Source organism: Meles meles, chromosome 21 (genome assembly GCF_922984935.1).
Source record: "Meles meles chromosome 21, mMelMel3.1 paternal haplotype, whole genome shotgun sequence".
NCBI lineage: Eukaryota > Metazoa > Chordata > Mammalia > Carnivora > Mustelidae > Meles > Meles meles.
In genome coordinates this window covers 3359241-3377178 of record NC_060086.1, presented here as the reverse complement: position 1 = coordinate 3377178, position 17938 = coordinate 3359241, and the positions used below count along the sequence as shown (strand labels likewise).

The 17938-nt window shown below is 53.1% G+C and overlaps 1 protein-coding gene across 6 annotated transcripts in view; it reads left to right on the top strand.

The window, feature by feature from the left end:
- AUTS2 (activator of transcription and developmental regulator AUTS2) overlaps window positions 1-17938 on the top strand; it is a 1107048-nt gene that overhangs the window by 1025566 nt on the left and 63544 nt on the right. For all 6 annotated transcript variants that reach the window (XM_045993027.1, XM_045993031.1, XM_045993028.1 and 3 more), the window contains one exon: window positions 1846-1897. In XM_045993027.1, coding sequence (XP_045848983.1) covers window positions 1846-1897 — 52 coding nt within the window. The remainder of the gene's footprint in view (window positions 1-1845; window positions 1898-17938) is intronic.

The following is a 17938-nucleotide window of genomic DNA, read 5'->3' as shown; positions in this document are numbered from 1 at the left end:
CATTTGTCGTTCTGTTTCTTTGGGCCCACGAGGTGCCTCTGAATAAGCAATCCCCATATCTGCAAGGATTATTTCGGTTTTAAGATGATTGCATTATTGGGCCTTTTTTTTTCCTTTTAAATAGATCAGCTGGAGTTTATTTTTTTCAGCCATGAATTTTTGCATAGTCCTTCCAGTTTGAACGAAAAAGTGTTTTTCTTCGTTCAGGAATGGGGCATACCCTTTATTGCTGAGTTTTAGCAGGGGAAACTCACGTTCCTAGAAACCTCCCTTGGTATCACAATGTAACAACCCTATTCCTGACATTTTTGCCTTCATAACAATCCTCTTGATTTGCTTAATGGATATCTTGTTTCCCTCGAATGCCACACTTTTTTTTCCGGCGGCTTATTTTTACGGGCAGCTATTATCATATACAATTTAAATTTAATTAACTTTAAGATGTCAGGAAGGCCTTTGGCATATTTTCTATTCGTGCAGACTTTTTCTAAAAGCTCTCTAGGATTTATTTTAAACTGTTGATGCATAAACGTGTACGCGGTCCCACACTTTACTCCTCTATTTCTTTTTCTCCTGGATCCTTAAGTTTTCCGAGCCATCCCCTATGGGAGGAAGCTTTAAAGGAAAAAAAAAAGGGGGGAGGGGGAATCGTCATAATAAAAATATTTTATGTCTCTCTGTATCACTTGCATCGAGAGCTAGAACACGTTCCCCAGATAGACACAGGAATATCTGGTTTTCATCAATGTAGCACAGAAAGGCTAAATTGAGTATCTTCTTTGTCCCCCAAAGCCAGCCCCCGAGTCAGGCTACGTGTACTTCAGGTACACCCTCCTCCCCGTATTCCTTACAGTCCCTTCTATATTTATCCAACATCCTACACTTTGCTTTGTCAAAACATGCATCTGTACGTATAAAGCGTGAAAGGCGATGCTTTACAAGGGTTGCATGGGAAAACCGGCAGAGACCCACCATCACCATTGTAACTTTCAAATGCAGCTCCATCTTCGAATTATATAGTGGGGATGCCCATGTTCAGTTCGATTGTTCAAATCCTCGCGCAGTTCTGGAAATATCCCCTGCTCCTGCAACATGGCAGCGTTCCCTGCAAACCAGCTTCTGTTTATTTTCCAGCACATGAGTGGATAATGTACACTGGCTTTGCTCTCGCTGTTTAAACAGGCTTGTTTCACTGTCCTCGAGCCCCTGCAATAACTAGAAGACAGGGTTTCTGGAAAATGGAAAGGCTGTAGTGCCGATGGCAGGCTTAGTCTCGGGTTGTGGGCCGGGTCAGCTGGCTTCTGTTTCAACACCAAGGTCATCCTGCTTACTAGGAGGAACAGGGATCTTGGGGTCATCGGATGAATCTTTAAATCCATCCCTGGAAGTGCTAGTCAACACTTCTTAGTGAGGAAGGGCTGAACGTTAAATAATCGGCATTTCTGGTTTGTGAAAGAAAATTGAAAAGCAGGATTGTCTGCACATACCCAGGGAAAAAAGTGCCATTTCTAAAGTAATGATCTATCAACGAAATTGCAAAATCACTATGTGAATAAGCCGAATTGCTTTGTGTATCATCTCATAGAAATATGTTTTGCACAGATAATATGTCTAATAAGGACACGTTCTTTAAAATCAAGATTTTTCCCCCAGCACAGAGCTGCACTGCAGGTCCGTCTCCTGCAGTCAAACAGCACCACCTTGTGGACGGTTGGGGGAAGCGGCTGCTTTCCCCATCAGGCTGTTCTAAAAATGTGGTGAATTGATTGAAAACTCACCGTAGTGATGATGCTGATGGCGATATCCGTGACCATAATAACATTTTCCCCCTTTCTTGTTTTTCAGGCATCAGATGCCAGCTCTGAAAAACTCTTCAATACTGTTATTGTAAACAAAGGTAAGACACCTGAATTCCAAGCAGCGGCCGGGCTTGCGTTTTTGTCTCATTGTCATTGCCTAAGAAGTTCGAGTAAAAAACAGTCTTTCTGTTTTTCGTTCTGGAGCCGCTGTTCATATTTTGTGTTTTTGCTGGAGACAGAATCCGTATGCTTCTGGGACATATGAAGGAACGGTTTATTGTAACAGAATACACTGAATCCCTATTCACATTGATTGGACGAAGAAATCACCATCTCTGTGACGTTAATGGAACGTAGGAAGCCGTCATGGAGAGTAATCGTTCTCAGAATGCCTTAACTTCATTGTTACTTATCAACTGCCCAGCAGTCAGAGAACTATAAACAGCTGATTTGTTCTGCGGTCTCCAATTACCCGTGGGTGTTTAGTATGCACAGGATATGGCCATAAACCAAGCCTTACTCTGCTGTGGGCTTTCTGGAAAGTTAATAAACGAGCAAGAGGGCAAAATTTAAATATGTGCTATCCCATTAATTTCTTCCAAACTGCAGTACGGACTAAGAGAGGCTAATGATGTAACAGTACATAAAGGGAGAACTTCTCTTAAATCATTGCCAATAGGTTTCTGGGCAGTTTTCATTTGTAGCAGTGTTGATGGAAATAATGAAGCGCAGGGGAGTCTCTAATCACTGGCGATACAGAGATGTGTAATTTGGAAGGTGTAAGTGATATAAACCGTTCCATCTTTTCCTCTTTGCCGTGGAACCTGATTGAGGCGCTGGTGTGGTGATTGCTAAGCAGAGGTGTGCTTTCTGGGGTCATCTCGGGTCTGTGGTTACAAGGCAGAGGCTCTGTAGCGCTTGAACAGAATCGGACCTTCCTTCGTAAAGGGGTGACGTTGGAAACCACTTCCGACATCCTGTCGTGCGCCTCGGCTAGCATTTTTGCTAACTGGTTAGTAAGACACGTTTCCACGTGCCGTAATTTCGGGCTCCCGGATTATTTTAGAATTGGAACCCACTGCAATTTAGAATCGTACGTTATGTTTAGCGCTCCCCTGAGGTGGATGTGCTGCTGTGATTGCCGTTCCTCCTGGAATTATTGAATTTTTGTCTTTTTTATTGCATAATGGACTGTTCCAGTTTTATATTTCATCGTATTTTCTGATGGACAGAAAGTTTGTACCAATTTGTTATCCATAATGCTAAAAGCCGAATAAAAGAAGACGCGTGCAGCTCAGAGCATACAGTGCTTCTCTGCAAAAATGCCCAATTGTTTATTGCCCGTTTTGATGAGGGAAGAGGATGGGGTAGATCCTGGTGGATCTGGGAGAGAGCAGGGGGGAGGAGGAGGAAGAGGAAGAGGCAAGCAGGACAGGTCCCCAAAAGGTCTTAGGTGTCTCAGTGACCACTGGTTCCCCCCTCCCCCCTCGGGGACCTCCGGCCCTAAGCCGCCCATCCCTCTTCTGCTCTGTAGCTCTAAAAAGCTCTGGAATGTCTTTACCCTTCGCTGGGATCAGCCTTGAGTGGGAGCTGGCCCTGGGACCTGCGTTCAGGCCCTCGCTGCCCTCCCAGAGTTGAAAGGCTCTCTTCAGGGAGGTTGAAGAGTGAGTGATGAGAGTCCCGCCCCTCAGCCCCGAGCCCCCACTTCTGTCCCCCTTCCCTTCCCAATCAAACGTTTCCCACATTCTTATTTTTGTTTATTTACAGAGTGTGATTTGTGGCATCTATTTGGTTGTGAATAGCCATCCCCCTGACAGGGTGCCTTTCTTCTGCGCTGCTTTTCTGGGGGTGATTTAGTTGCCTTGAAAGGATTAAGGTTTCTTTGTGTACACTAAAATCAACATAGGCTTTTTCTAAGCTTTGCTTGGGAAACCATACACAAATAAGCATTTTAGTTGATGGCAGATTATGCCTTTGCCCCTTATTTCCATCAAAATGGCCTTTCTTTTCTGCTCCCGAGTCTCCCTTAATGCCTTATGCTAATTCCTGTTGGTAACATGAATGACAAGGGAGGTATCAGTGCAAATCCAGGTGCGGTGAAGTCCACTGGCTGGTCCCCAGCCCCCCCCCTCTCCCTGGAGAGAAGGAGATTAGGGGGCCAGAGAGGGGAAAAAGCATGGGGACAGTTTTGTTAAGGGGATTAGTATTCAGACTGCTAAATATCAGGAAAACAACTTCAAAAAGCGATTCATTGTGTAGTGATAATGTCAATAATTGCTTCGAGACAGGTGCATGGAGTCTCGATCCTTGCTTGTGGGTTTTGCTCTGTTTTCACTCCGGGTGGTGGCAGGGTTTACCGGATGGATGGGTGACGAGGCCTTCAAGGAACTGCCAGCTTCATGCACATCAAGTTCAAGCTCCCCTGCAGGGCAGCCGGCTTGCCTGCGAGTCAGGTCTCCGGTCTCTGTCCGGTGTTCTTAGCCAAGAGCACCAAAAAGCGTTTGGAAAGAAAGGGGGACTCTGTGCCGGGTCACAAACACTACGGGCAGAGTCTGCAAGGCCTCGGCTGATTGAACAGCCCGGGAAGAGGGCAGGGACGTGGGCACGTGCACGCCTCCCCCTCCAGATGCTGAAAGCTACCTCTGGCCTCTCCCTCCCGGGAGCCCCACTGCGGTCTAGCCTTCCAGAAGTGTGGCAGTGAGCTACCCGGGAGATTACGCGGCGGAGCCCGGTGGCCAGGCAGATTTGGTGCATAAAATTTCGCTGCGGGAGGGCAGTGCTGATCTCACAAGCTGATTGTGGTGGGGGCTGGGCGCCGGGCTTGGTTGGCTCTGGGGCTGAGCAGTCTGGGGACCAGACTCCAGCTGAAGCCGCGGGGACCGCCACTCGAGTCCTGTCAGTCTGTCGGTGAGCTTCAGTGCGCCATCTCGCCTCCTTAGGTGACAGTTGTCAACCTTGGCAAGACCCCCTGGTCTCTGGTGGGGCCGAAACAATGAGTCGGGAAGGGGGAGGGGCGGAAACAGCAGGTACGCGGGGCTTCCTTTGACTTTTCTTGTGTTGCGTAGAGTCTGTCTGGTTTGATAGAGAACGGGGGATGTTCTTGTGTTTGGGTGATCCGAATCACTGCTTTCTTCGGGTGCCTTTAATTTCCCGTTGTAAAATGAGCTAATCAGACAGTTGCCTGCGCACGCCCCACGCCCGGTGAGAGCCCACCGTGTCAGAAGAGCCGGGGAGGTGAGCCTCGGGTTACAGGTTGTGGGGCTGTGGACATGCAAAAAAAAAAGAGAAAAGGGTTTAACTTTAATCAAGGTCGTGGTTGCCTTATTTAATCTTTAGTGTTTAAGTGTTTACAGGATGTTCATGGGAATTTTATGAATCCTTCTGTCTTTGTGAGTCAGCCATCTGCCAAAGAAAAAATTAATTTTCCCAGGGAGACCGACGTATGCAGAGAGACTGACTTCTTGTCCATATTCAGTTGGTTGAGCTGCTTTGGGAGCAACGGGATTCGAACCCCAAAGTCTGGACTGTGGAACCTTCGGAGGAACCCTGTGGTCAACCCAGGGTCCCCTGCCAGTACTTACTGCCCTTTCTTACCCCTTCGAGGTCCTCCTCCCCCGTCCACTTTGCCATATAGTCAGAAATGCAGGAAACGAGGGCTTGGCGGTAGGGGACCATCTGGTCGAGATGGTTGATCTCTCTCGAACTGTGGGCGCGCTCCAGGGCAGAGCCACCCGCGGGGGAAAGCAGCAAAGAAGGAGGAGCCTGTCTGGGAGGCAGGTGTTCTCTGGAGCCCTCTGTTTGCGGGGACACCAGCCCCGCTGCACGTCCCCGTTCCAGGCTAGGGAAAGACGAAAGACCTGGAATCGCTGCCCCGTCTAGGCCCCGGAACCCTCTTTTCCAGGATCTCACCTGAAGCCAAGGCAGGTAGCGCAGATGGGAGGTGGCACAAGGTGACGTCACCCCACGACTTGCTCACCCCTTCTCTCTTCTCCCTTGTCTCACTTGTAGTGTTGGGCCCTCCGGGGGATGGGCCTCCCCTCCCCCGACCACCTGTTAGAGAGCTGGGCCCAGCCTAATGGAGGTCTTTGATGTTCTAGAGTGGAGACTGGTCCAGGTGGGAATGAGGCCCTGTGCTCCCTCCTGCTGTGAGCGCCCAGGGTCTACCGAAACGCCAAAGGCGCACCCACCCAGCCTCCTCCTCCGTGGGACCACCCCTGACCCCAGGTCAGCCGCAGGAAATTCTGGTGGACACGACCCCACGGTGCTGAGCACCAGACGGAACGCCGGGGCCTCCTTGAGCTCTGGAACTTGGGCTCTCCCTGACCAGAGCTCTTTTTCCTCTTCCAGGCCCTACCAGACTAGTGGACACACAGCCTGTGTGTGGGGTCGATTTCGCACTGAGGGTTTCCAGGGGGCACAGAAGAGGTTGGAGTCTTGAAGTCAGTGGGGCGTTTGGGATATTTTGGGCAGTGTGGTTTACCAGCAGCAGAGAAGGAAAACCTGTCTAAAAAGATTGGTGGAGGGTCGCCTGCGGGCTCAGTGGGTGAAGCCTCTGCCTTCGGCTCAGGTCATGATCTCAGGGTCCTGGGATCGAGCCCCACATCGAGCTCTCTGCCCAGTGGGGAGCCTGCTTCCTCCTCTCTCTCTCTCTTTGCCTGCTTGTGATCTCTGTCAAATAAATAAGTAAAATCTTTTAAAAAATAAAAACTAAAAAGATTGGGGGAGATTTGAGAAGCTGGGGTGAGAGAAGCTTCTAGAGGTAGATTCTGCTTGGTGGGGTGAGGTTCGGTAACTGGGCACCTAGTCAATTCTTCAGTGGCCACTGTCTCCCCTCATGCGTTATGTGTAGACATAAAAGCAGAATTCTTTGGTTTGGTGACAGGAGAGTAGGGAGGAGTTCTGTTACCTCTGGGACCACCGCTGGCTCTTAGGAAAAACCCATTCCCTAAATAATCCTGTGCTTGCTTTTTTGATGGAAAACAATGCAGGTGACCAGGCGCGTAGTTCTCTTTAAAAAGGCAGAAATCAGTGTGGGGTTTGAAGCCCGGTTCTAAGGGACCTGTGGAGATGGTCTTACAGTTCCTCGTGGTGTGTTGGGTTCAGGTGTAAGGAGGACGGGGTGGAAGGGACATTTCCCCTGTGCATAGGAGGAAACCGAGCCTCTGTCAGCTCTGTGAACTACTTCTGTGTTAGTAATGTCCTCAGTCCTAGATAAGGGACACACGAACCCTTTTCCTTTTTCTTTCCCTGGACCTGCTTTGTACCAGTTCGGAGCCATTTCTTGGGTCTTTAGGAGACGTCTGATGTGTGGGAAATTAAATACTATTGAAGGGTAATTGGTGCTTGATTCAGACAAAGGAGTTATGAGTGGTTGAGGTCCTCCTACCCTACACCGCAAATAGCAGGCAATCAGCCCCTTTGTTATGGAAATTGACCTTCCTATAGGAGCCAGACTCTCACGTTACAGAATTTGTTGTATAGAATTATGCCTTAAAAAATTCTTGGAAACAGATGCTTTCTCCAGTGTGTGTGAAACCAGGATCCTGCACATTGTGAGGAAAGGGTTTTCCTCTGGATGTCTTTCCATCACCTGTTGACTGGTCTTCCTCGGGCCTTGACCGGGGGAGATGCTGAGTAAATATTGGATCCTGTCCCGGGACTTTGGGGGAAAGAGGGGACGATATGCTGAGCGTGCATACTGGTCTCTGTGGTGTTTTTGGAGAACCTTGGAAAACTTTGACAGGGAGGCCAATCCTCCACGTGAAAAGTAGGCCAGATCCTTGGGTCCCGTGCACCCCCGGGAGCTGGAAGGGATGACAGCTTAACCCATTCCCCGTTCAATCAGATGATCAAACTCCACTCTGATTCCCTTCGAGCCCACCAAAGATCGCCTCGCCTGCTTCGTCGAGCTGATCGCCGCTGTCCTCTGGAAGAACTTTCTCCATACTTGGCAATACGGGCCCAGAAAGCTTCAGCGCTGCCCGGGCCCCCCCCCGCAATCCGTTTACGTTTAGGGTTTCTCTTCATCAACGCTGCGGTGTTCGGTTGTCTCAGAAAGTACAACACACTCGTGGGCGACTGTTGGGATAAAAAACACCACGTCGGCCCTGGAGCATCTTCAGGGGAGCGGTTCCCTGACAAAGGGCCTCTGCATGGGTATGACTTCCAAGAAGAGGGCTCAGCCCCGGGCCTGCAGTTTCCTGCCCGCGGGAAGCCCGTGGCCATGCCCCGGCCTCTGGATTATTTCTGGTTTCTGACAACTGCAGAAAAATGTTGTTTTCTCTGAAAATGTGTGTTTATTTAAGAAGGTTTCTTTTTGCCTCACAATCTGGATTCTATCCAGTCAGTTACCACTCCAATTAACTAACAATTATTTAACATTAACAGTAATTACAGACGCCAGTTAAGCGCCTACAGATGTCAACTGTTAGCTTTGTACCTAATCACTCAATGAAATGGAGAAAGTTCAACAAACATCAATTAGCCAAGCAATTAGTATGAGTTAGGAAAGAGCATGTTATCATGTGTGAGCTGATTCAATTTATTTTATTTTGGCAGTAAAACACACACAGGCAAGCGGCAATAAGTTCCTCCGATAAGATAAAACGCTATTGTTTTGCATCTTACACGAGAATTCTTTCCTTTCCTGTGCACCAGTCAAATACACTCTTGCCTGGAATTTATTGAACAAACAGAATTTGTCTCAGTTACTCAGAAAGCCCGGCAGGGCCCGGGCTCAGGAAGCCGCTTCGGTGAACGGTGGACCCGGCGAATCCGCCCTGTGAGGACATGTCAGATTTCCGCAGAGACGACCGACTCCCACACAAGGAATCTCCTCCGCGCATTTCGGATTCTCACAGGTTTATTCCCAAACCGACGGTGGCGTGAGGCACAGGGGCGGTGTTAATTTCACGGGCGGAACTGTCTCTCTGCCCTCTTCGGTTTGGCCCGGGGCCAGCGTCAACGTGCGTCACCCTCGCCCCGCCTGTGCTTTGGGGGGAAAAAACGGCGGAAAGTGCTCTCAGTTGGAGACCTACTGTGTGAAGGCAGCAGCAACATAAGACCTCCCGGTCTCGATTCAGAGGTTTCCGCGCCGCTCCCGCATCCCCGGCCCGCAGACGTGACGTCCGTCAGCTTGCTGAGACGGTGCATTTCAAGGCCTGGTGGAATACGGTGGCCCCCAATCGGTGTTTGGAGATTGGTTTTACCTCCAGGTGGAACGCTGGCCACCGTAAGGGGTGGTGCCTCTGGTTCCCCTCCTAGAAGCGATGTCTCACTAACTTTGAAGCCCGCGGACAGGCGTGGAAGGAGCCGGTCTTTCAGGGGGTGTGGTGTCCCGTCGCTGTAGACGCTACGAGCGGAATTCTGCACCGAGCAAACCCCGCAGCATCAACGGAACCCCAGACTGGAACATCACGATTCTGCCTGGTGCAGCTTAGGGTGGGGAGCCCCCGAGGCCTGTGTGCTTTTCTGTTGTGACCCTCGTTACCCGCGTCCGGCACTACAGCAAACAGGGACCGTCCTGGCTGGCTCCCGAGGGAAGTCTGTCCGCGGTCCATCGGGACTCTGTCCGTCCACTTCCGCGCATCAGGCTGCGGGGGGCTTACCAGCTTCCGTGTCAGCTGCGGCCCAGCTGCGGTCTTCCGTGTCTTGTTCTGGGACCCGGCCCCAAATGGCAGCCCCCGTTGTGCCGACGGCTAGTTCTCTTGGTCAAGGGAGAGGAGCGGGGACAGACGCCTGGAATGCGTCTCCAAGTTTCAGCTGGTGCTGGTTCTGGCCTCCTCCTTGGCCGGCACAGGTCCCCGGGGCTGTCTGACAGGACCGGGGACGTGGGGAGGATCCTGCCCTCGGTGGGGGAGGGGCTCACCCAGACCTTCCCGGCGGCCCCGGTGTCCCCCAACATGCCTGCACCCGGCACAGCTCGTCATAGGGCCGCTTCATGGGTGCAGGGCTCCCCTTGGGGCGTCACTGACGTGCTCCCCCGGGATGAGACCACATTGCTCCACGTTTGTACCCCCCTCCCCGCCCGCTCTTGTGGCCGTCCGGGGACCGATCTGTACCTTCAGCCAGATTTTATTAGAAGCGACTTCGGGTTTTCACGCGGGGGCACTTCCCTAGCAACGGATGACACAAGCGCGAGGCCCGAATCTGCGCGGAGGCGGGAGGGGCCTGTTAATCAGGAGGAGTGTTCTGTGGGCGCTCACATCTTCCCTGACCCTCGTAAACCTCGTCTCCTGGAGGCGGCGGCTGAGAGCACATCATCGCTTTCTCTGAGAGCCCTTCTGGAGAGGCCAGCGTCTCAAGTGTGCCTGTTAATAGACTCGTGTGGGAGGCGGTTATATTTGGATGCCTTTAAAAGCCACTTGGAAAACATTTTCCCCCTCTTATCTATCACCTTTCACATCTCTCAGCAGAGTAACACTAAAACCTAATTTTAGCCGAGATTACATCATGTTCTCATGATCTGTTTATGGCCGGGAGAGGCTTTTCCATAGTAAAGCTCCTCTCGCCGAAAGCCCAGCCACGTCATTCCTCTCGTTCCGTGTCAATCTGTGATTTCTCCGAGCTCCGACGGCCCTCTGCTAGGCTCTGTGGGCTCCTCGCCCAAGCCTCCTTGATGCGTGAACTTGGTCCGTGAACTCGGTCTGACAGGGAGTCCTCCCCTGAGATCAGACGGGTCCGCTGTTAAGTGGGTGACGTCACTGTCGCTTCCTTCCGGGGCCTGAGCTGGAGGCCTCCCTGAAATTCGGCCTTTTGTTCACCAGCCGCCGTGGAGCCCGATTCTACCGCCGGCTCCGGAGATCCGGCACTGGCCAGGTCACGCCAGACCCACGACCCCGACTGCGAGAGCTTAAAAGTAGTTCACGACTCAAAAGACACTTCGTTAAATGGCCCAGTTGGAACGAAGCCACTCAACTAATTAAGGAAAACATAACAACCTTAATAAGACTTTCTTAGGAGGAGAAGGCGATCCAAGATGAGCCCTCCAGGGTCAGCAGAAGGAGTCCCCCTTTCAGAGAGGGCGCAGATTTGCCGGCTTGTGTTAGATTAAAACCCGCCCCTTTGAGAATTTCATTTTAAAAAACTGACCAGTTGTGACATTACTTAGGCCATCGCAGAGGCTGGGGGAGCGTTGTAAGTTCTGGGCGCTGCCTACCAGTCGGGCCTTTCCCCCGTATTTTCCCGTTTGGGTTCCGCTGCTCAAATCTCTGCCCCATCCACATATCGCAAAGGGGGTCCGGGACCCAGCACAGCCCTCACAGCGGATCCGGCTGCTTGTAACCCGTCCGCCTTGGTTTTCTCGTTGGTGACATGAGAAAGCTGGATGGACTCCAAGATCCCTTCTAGGTCTAAAGGCCAAAGTTCGCCTCCGACTGCTCTGGGTCTCTCCAGAGCCCGGAGCGTGTGTAGGGGCATACGTTTCCCCAGACGGCTGTGAGTGGGATCGTGGACACGCGTATTTGAAGGGAATGGTGACTGGTGGCCGATGCTGTGACTTGAGTCCCCAGCTTGTGAGCAAGAACGGGGCAGGGTACAGCTCTCTCTTGTCCAGGAGATTCTGTCTCTGAGAAGGATCTTAGAGGTAAGAGGGGGTGAAGCTGGAGGGGAAGGGGTGAGGCCCAGCCTGCTGCAGTTTCAACACCGGCTGGCAGGTGTTTCCTTCCAGAAGGTCTGCACCTCGGGTGATGTGACACGCTGTAATGAATGTTCACGTGAAGAACTTGGGTGCCGCGTTCCCCTGTCCTTGACCTCTCGAGGGGAACGCCGACCATTTCCAGGGATTGCTGTGGGTGGCTGAGGGGAGAGGCAGGGGTCAGCGCCCAGAGCAAGGCCCGGCCTTAGGGCACCCCAGGGGCAAGCGGCCAGGCGGCCTGTCGTTCTAGGAGTGACTCATTTTACCAACTCGTAGGGGAAAGGGGTGGACCGTTCTGGATAATGGAGGAAATGTCACCACCCCGCCACTCGTCTTCCGCGGTCAGCAGACTCTGGCCTGACGCAGTCGGACTTCGTGCTTCTCTTTTGTTGGGAGGAGATGATCCCCTGGACCTCGTTCGTGCAAGCACACTGGTCGTTTCTGGAGTTTAGCTCGATTGGCTCTTTGAACGGTGTGAGGAGCTGGGTTCATTCTGCGGCCCCCAGACCTGTCTTGTGGCCCTCACGAGGACTGTCTAGAGTCGGAGAAACGGAGTCTGGAAACGGAGAACGTCACCAGTGACCGCTCAGGGTCTCTGTCCTGGGTTAGAAGCAGGGACACAGCTCCTGTGGGCTCTGGTCGAATGTTCAATTCTAAGCTAACTTCTGTGATTTCGGGTTTTGTCGCTGCCATAGGGCCACGTCACCGTGGGCAGTGGTGTCTTCCCAAGACCTTACACATCAAATCAAAGTGTCCTACTCCCATGGGAGGAGAAGCTCCTGACTTCCATAGGTGGCTTGGGGACAGCCGGTCAGAGCCTGGTTGCCCGTTGCCACCGTGGCCTCACCGGCCATGGGTGGCCGATCTATGCCCGAATCCCTGTCCCCCCCGTGCCGCGGGGGGCCGCACTCCCCAGATCACACTGATGCGCGTGCGCACACCCGGGCCAGCCGCCTGCCTCCTCGGGGCCCCTCCGGCTGGTGGCAAGACAGCTCCCGCGCCGTCTCCTTCTGTTCGCTCCAGGACAAACTCGAAAACTGCCTACGCTCAGGTTTTCTTGGCATTTTAGAAGTTGAGGCCGACTTTCCGAGCCTCCTCAGCATCCTGCCACGTGTCGTATCATTCAAATATCCTAATTGCCACCCGGGCTTCTCAGCCGCTCGTCATCCCAGCCCCTGACTGACAAAGTGGAGCTTCACCCGAGGGCCTCATTATGCCGCTGCCTGTGCGTCGGGCCCAAAATACCTCCGCGAAACCTGCCCGACACCCCGGCTTCCAAGGGACAAATAATTGGGTGAAACAAACACGGGGCTTCAAGCAGCTGCCACCGGCGCGGGCGCACAGCGGGGTCGGCCCCGGATCGTGTCACGGCGGATCTGTGAACAGCGGCGTGTGCTGACACCAGAGAGTGACAGCTTTGGAAACGGCACGCTCCTTCCTGCCACCAGCGAGGCCTCTCGTGCAGACCGTGACAAGTAGCTGTCATTCCTGTGCAGGGGAACAGCTGACATCCAGCGGCGGGGCGGGCGGGTGAGCGGCCTTGTTCGGAGGGCAGGCGAGGCTGGACGGTGCAGAGAAGCTTCTCGAGCTCGGGCCACCATCAGCAGCGCAGCATCAGGCTGCAGTCTCCTCGAGGCTCCTTTGGGATCCCTCCACGAAAGGGTGGCAGAAACCGTGTCAGCCCCTGGAGGACAGCAGCGGGGGCATGCGGGCAGGGCGGTGCCCAGTGCCCCAGCCCAGCATGGCTCCAGATTTCACTCCGGGAATGCGGACCTGCCCTCCGCCCTCCGCATTCTCCTGGTGTGTCCTGGGTTGGGCCTTCAGACCCAGGGCTGAGTTTACAGAATATGGAAAGGCAGAGTCTCTGCGGATGGGAAAGTCACTAAAACGGAGTGGGTCGGATGGGATCCGGGGACCGCACGGGGTCTGGACCCGCGGTTCTCCTAGGGTGGTCCCTGGGCCAGCCCTGGCAGCTCCCCCTTGAGTAGTAGTTAGAGATGCAGAGTGTCCTGTAGAGCTGGAAACTCCAAGGGGCACGGCCCAGCGGGGTGTTTGGAACAGGCCTGCCAGTGATTCTTGGCAGTGAGGTTTTCGTGAACGCTCAGATGGTCCACAGAGTTCCTCGGGGCAATCCATACTCTTCTTAAACAGGGAATAGGTCTCTTCATTGTCGGGCAGCCTTTTTACTTACGTCTGACTTCAGAGGCACCAGATCTGTTGAAGGTCACAATGTGGACCCGCCGTGGGCCTCAGTTGTGCTCTCGTCGTGGATTTGCAACCTTACCCTCTCGGCTGGGACACAGACCTCCTCGTGTGCAGGGTGTCTGGTGGATGCTCGGCCTGCAGTTGGGGCTGTATTATCAAGGCAAACGTTCTTGGTATAATGGGGTTTGGAACCATGACCTTGGGCCAGTGTCCTGCTGTGACCAGGCAAGCTAACTTGCTCAACCACTTCTCAAAGACAAACAGTTCTGTCCAGTTCCTGGTTGGCCGATGCTGCCTCCCAGATGCCCGCCTGCCGCCTGTAGGGAAGTTACCACGATACAAAACACACACAACCTCGGTAGGGGTGCCGTGATGACCAGTAACTCTTCGGTCAACAAAGTCCCGTGCGAGTTCTTCATTACGCTACAACGGCCAGGATCGTGGAATTAATGGACAGCAGTGTTGGGAAATCTGCTTTCCTTTCTGAGCCAGATACTGTAAAGTTTTAAGGCTGTAAAATTCTATTTGCTACATTGGATACGCCCCCGAAATGTGATACCCTAAGAGGTTTTCCGCAGGTCACCTAAATATGAAAGCTTTACTAAATGTCCTTCGAGTGTGGACCTCCTCCAGGACTAGGTGTGTTCAGGTAGTGGTTCTCAGCCGCACCTGTCGGAATTGTCCGGCGGGCTTGTGGAGGCCCGGACTGCTGGGTCTCCCCGCCCCGAGCTCTGAAGCGTAAAGAACATCAGAACGAAGCCCCACGCTTGCCGTTACATACAGCGGCGCATCGACCAGGATCCTGCCGCGCTGGTTTTTAGGTGAGGAGGATAGATAGGGCCGAATCTGTCCCCTCTTCCTTACTGCAGAGTATTGCAAAGCACGTGTCGCGGATCATGTCAGCCCCTTCCCGTGTTAGCGGCATCTGTTGAAATACCTGTTCTTGCCTCACGACCTTCTGTTACCAGACTAACCAAGTACTGTAACTTCGCAGTGAGGAACACCCGTTCTCAATGCCATCTCCCCGAGTGTCCCACGAGTGTCCTATGTGATGTGTTCCCGGCAGGCTACAGACCAGGGTCACGTAGGACTCGCCTGGGTCTGGAGCCGTGCGCCTCTGCCCAGCGTCCCATCTTTCTCAAGTCGGTGACTTGCTGCCAAAACCAGGTCAACGGTTTGTTCACCGTTCCCCGTTCTGGAAGCCCTCGTGGCGTCATTTAGTTTATGGCGTTGTCCCTCGTATTTGCTGTGAGTGGACGTGGGCCCCGGAGCTTTGACTAGATTCATGTCAGGCTTGCTGGGGAGAAGACCCCATAGGCAATGTGGTAAGCTGCGGGCGGCCTCACTTCCAGTATCCACAACGTCCGGGTGGCCAGGTTCTGGCAATGCCAAGGTCGGTTTGGGTCGTAGCAGCCCGATCCCGGCACAGCCAACTTCCCCATCGTTCATCCTCTTTCGTCTAAGGGCTTCCCCCATTGACGGTCCTTGCCTGATCCCGTGTTTCACTGGAGACGGCAGACGGGGACTTTTCTCCCGAGCCCTCCTCCTGTATCGGCGGAGACTCTCCCGAATAGCAGAGCTTGACCTCCTCAGCTCAGCTCTCTGGTGAGCCCCAGATACAAGCAAAGGAAGAGCAAGGAACGCTTATAAGGTTCTTCCCGGGTAGGCCGAAGTTCCCAGAGCAGGAAGGTAGCATCCTATCTAGTGTTTTGTTAACACCCCACACCCTTCCAGGTTTGCGTTTTTCTTACAAGAGGCTTAACCCATGTTTTGAATCCACTGAGCATTTTTTTAAAGCGTTTATTTATTTATTTGACCCAGAGGGAGAGATCACAAGTAGGTAGGAGGGAGGGGGAAGCAGGCTCCCCGTGGAGCAGAGAGCCCGACGCGAGGCTCGATCCCAGGACCCTGAGCCGCAGGCAGAGGCTTTAACCCACTGAGCCACCCAGGCGCCCTTCACTGAGCATTTTCTTACTGTGGTTTGTGGTTGTTGATGGAAGAGACAAAAGGTCTGAAAATTAGAAACTGGAAGAGCGCAACATCCAGTGAGTTTTGGGGTTTTTTTTTTTTTTAAGATTTTATTTATTTGACAGAGAGAGAGACAGTGGAAGAGGGAACACAAGCAGGAGGAGTGGGAGAAGGCAGGGAGCCCAGTGCTGGTGTGGATCCCAGGACCCTGGGATCATGACCGGAGCCGAAGGTGACACTTAAGGACGGAGCCCCCCAGGCGCCCCCACACAGTGAGTTTATACACGGAGGTGTGTGAACGGAAAGTCACCCCTGCCCTTCAAAGATCGGCTCAAATGCCGCGTCCTGCAGGAAGCCCTCCGACGTTCCCAAGATTCGGATACTCGGTGCGTCCCCTTCCTAGAGCTGCAGACACTGTCTTCCCCACTTGGCAGCCGCCCGCCACCCACCCCACGGCGGCCAGCAAGGCACTTTATATACACTTGGGCTCCGCTTCTGCCTGGTGAACCAAAGTGAATTAAAATGTAGCTTCCTAAAACTTACTTAAACCTCGGAAATGACGTTATAACGGTGAGTCTAAGTGCCTTGATGAGAGGAGGTAAGGAAAAGCCAACATCTTCCTGGATCCAATCAGCTCATTTGGCATTATCCGATAATCGGGCGACCCCGCTGGGTAACTTCAGGGCAGGAACAGGAGGCCGTCTGCATGAATGGTCCTACAGTACGCGGGTTTTTCTGTGCCGCCTTGTTGAATGTATCCCGGGGCCTCCCGAGTAGGTGTTTTCCGCTGTCCCTCCCTCCCTCTCATGAATAAATAAATCTTTAAAAAAAAAAAAAAACAGTAACAATGACAACAAAAATACAAACAACAGGTTTCTCCTGCTGCTTTTCCTTCAGGGCCTCTTTGGGGCACCTGGGTGGCGTCGTCCGTTAAGCATCCGACTTGTTTTCCACTCAGGTCGTGATCTCAGGGTCATGGGATCGAGCCCCCAAGTGTAGAATCTGCTTGAGATTCTCTCTCCCCTCCCTCTGCCACTCCTGCTCCTGCTGTCTGTATGTCTGTCTGTCTCTCAAATAAATGGATACATCTTTTTTTTTTTTTGAAGATTTTATTTATTTGACAGAGATCACAAGTAGGCAGAGGGCGGGGTGGGGAGAAGCAGGCTCCCCACTGAGCAGAGAACCCGATGCGGGGCTCGATCCCAGGACCCTGAGATCATGACCTGAGCTGAAGGCAGAGGCTTTAACCCACGGAGCCCCCCCGGCGCCTCTAAATGGATACATCTGTTTAAAATAAAAACCAAATAAGCCTTTCTGACGTCTTTCCCTCGTTCCCCTCTCCTCTTCCTGCAAAATGTCTTGCGATCGCATCTCTTTTGAGTGAGCCCTGAGGGTGACGGGGTGACTGACTGTGCAGCCCAGGACACTCCTGCGGGTGACGCAGACTTTGGGACAACAGGCCTAACCGGGGACTGCCCAGGCAGACGGGGGGGTGCAGGGGGAGACAATCCTCCTAGTGATAACTCACAGCCTTTCAGTGCCCAAAGCGCCTCAATCCAGGCGTCATGGGAGCGAATGTTTAGTGAGTGTCCCCCGTGAGCCAGGCTCGGTCCTGACCACTTTACAGGGATGATGCGTTGAGTCCCCGCGGCACCCTGCCGGGGTAGGTGGCATCAACACCGTTTCGGCTGAGGACGTGGGCGAGCAGGCTGCCCCCGAGGTTCTCCAGCAGGCTCGGCGCCCTCTCCCCACTCCGGGCTGTGCAGCCCCCAGCGGTCAGGCCGTCCTGGAGGCGTGAGCAGTTTCCTGGATGTCCGTCCGGACCACAAGGAAGGGACGTTGTGAGCAGGAGTCTCACCTTCTAAAGGAGGTGCTTGGTTAGGGTTGCGCGGCTCCAAATGGCTCCTTAAGGGCGGCAAATACCTAATGCTTTTCTCAAACAGCCGGTGGGGCCTGGTCCGGGCACACGGGGATTACCCTGTGCCGCACGGTTCTCAGAAACGCAAACTGTGTAAATCAGCAGTGGAAAAGCCGGTTCTGGCCCACAGGGTGAAACGCTGAGGGTTTTTCCTGGTGCTTTTTCTCGCGGCCCTGGTTTCTCACTCCTGGACGTGATTGAGATCAGAGTCAGCTTGGTGACGGGATCTGCAGCTACAAAGTTCTCCATCTCACTGAGGAAATGGGGCTCCGTTTAGGGATCTCTGAGCTCGGGCCTCTCCCTCTCGCCCCGTCTCCCGGCTCTCCCCTCCCCTCTCCGTCCCTCTCTGGCTGAGCAGCCGTCCGAAAGGCTTTCCTGCCAAAATCTGAACGGTTACCCCATGCAGTTTATTCA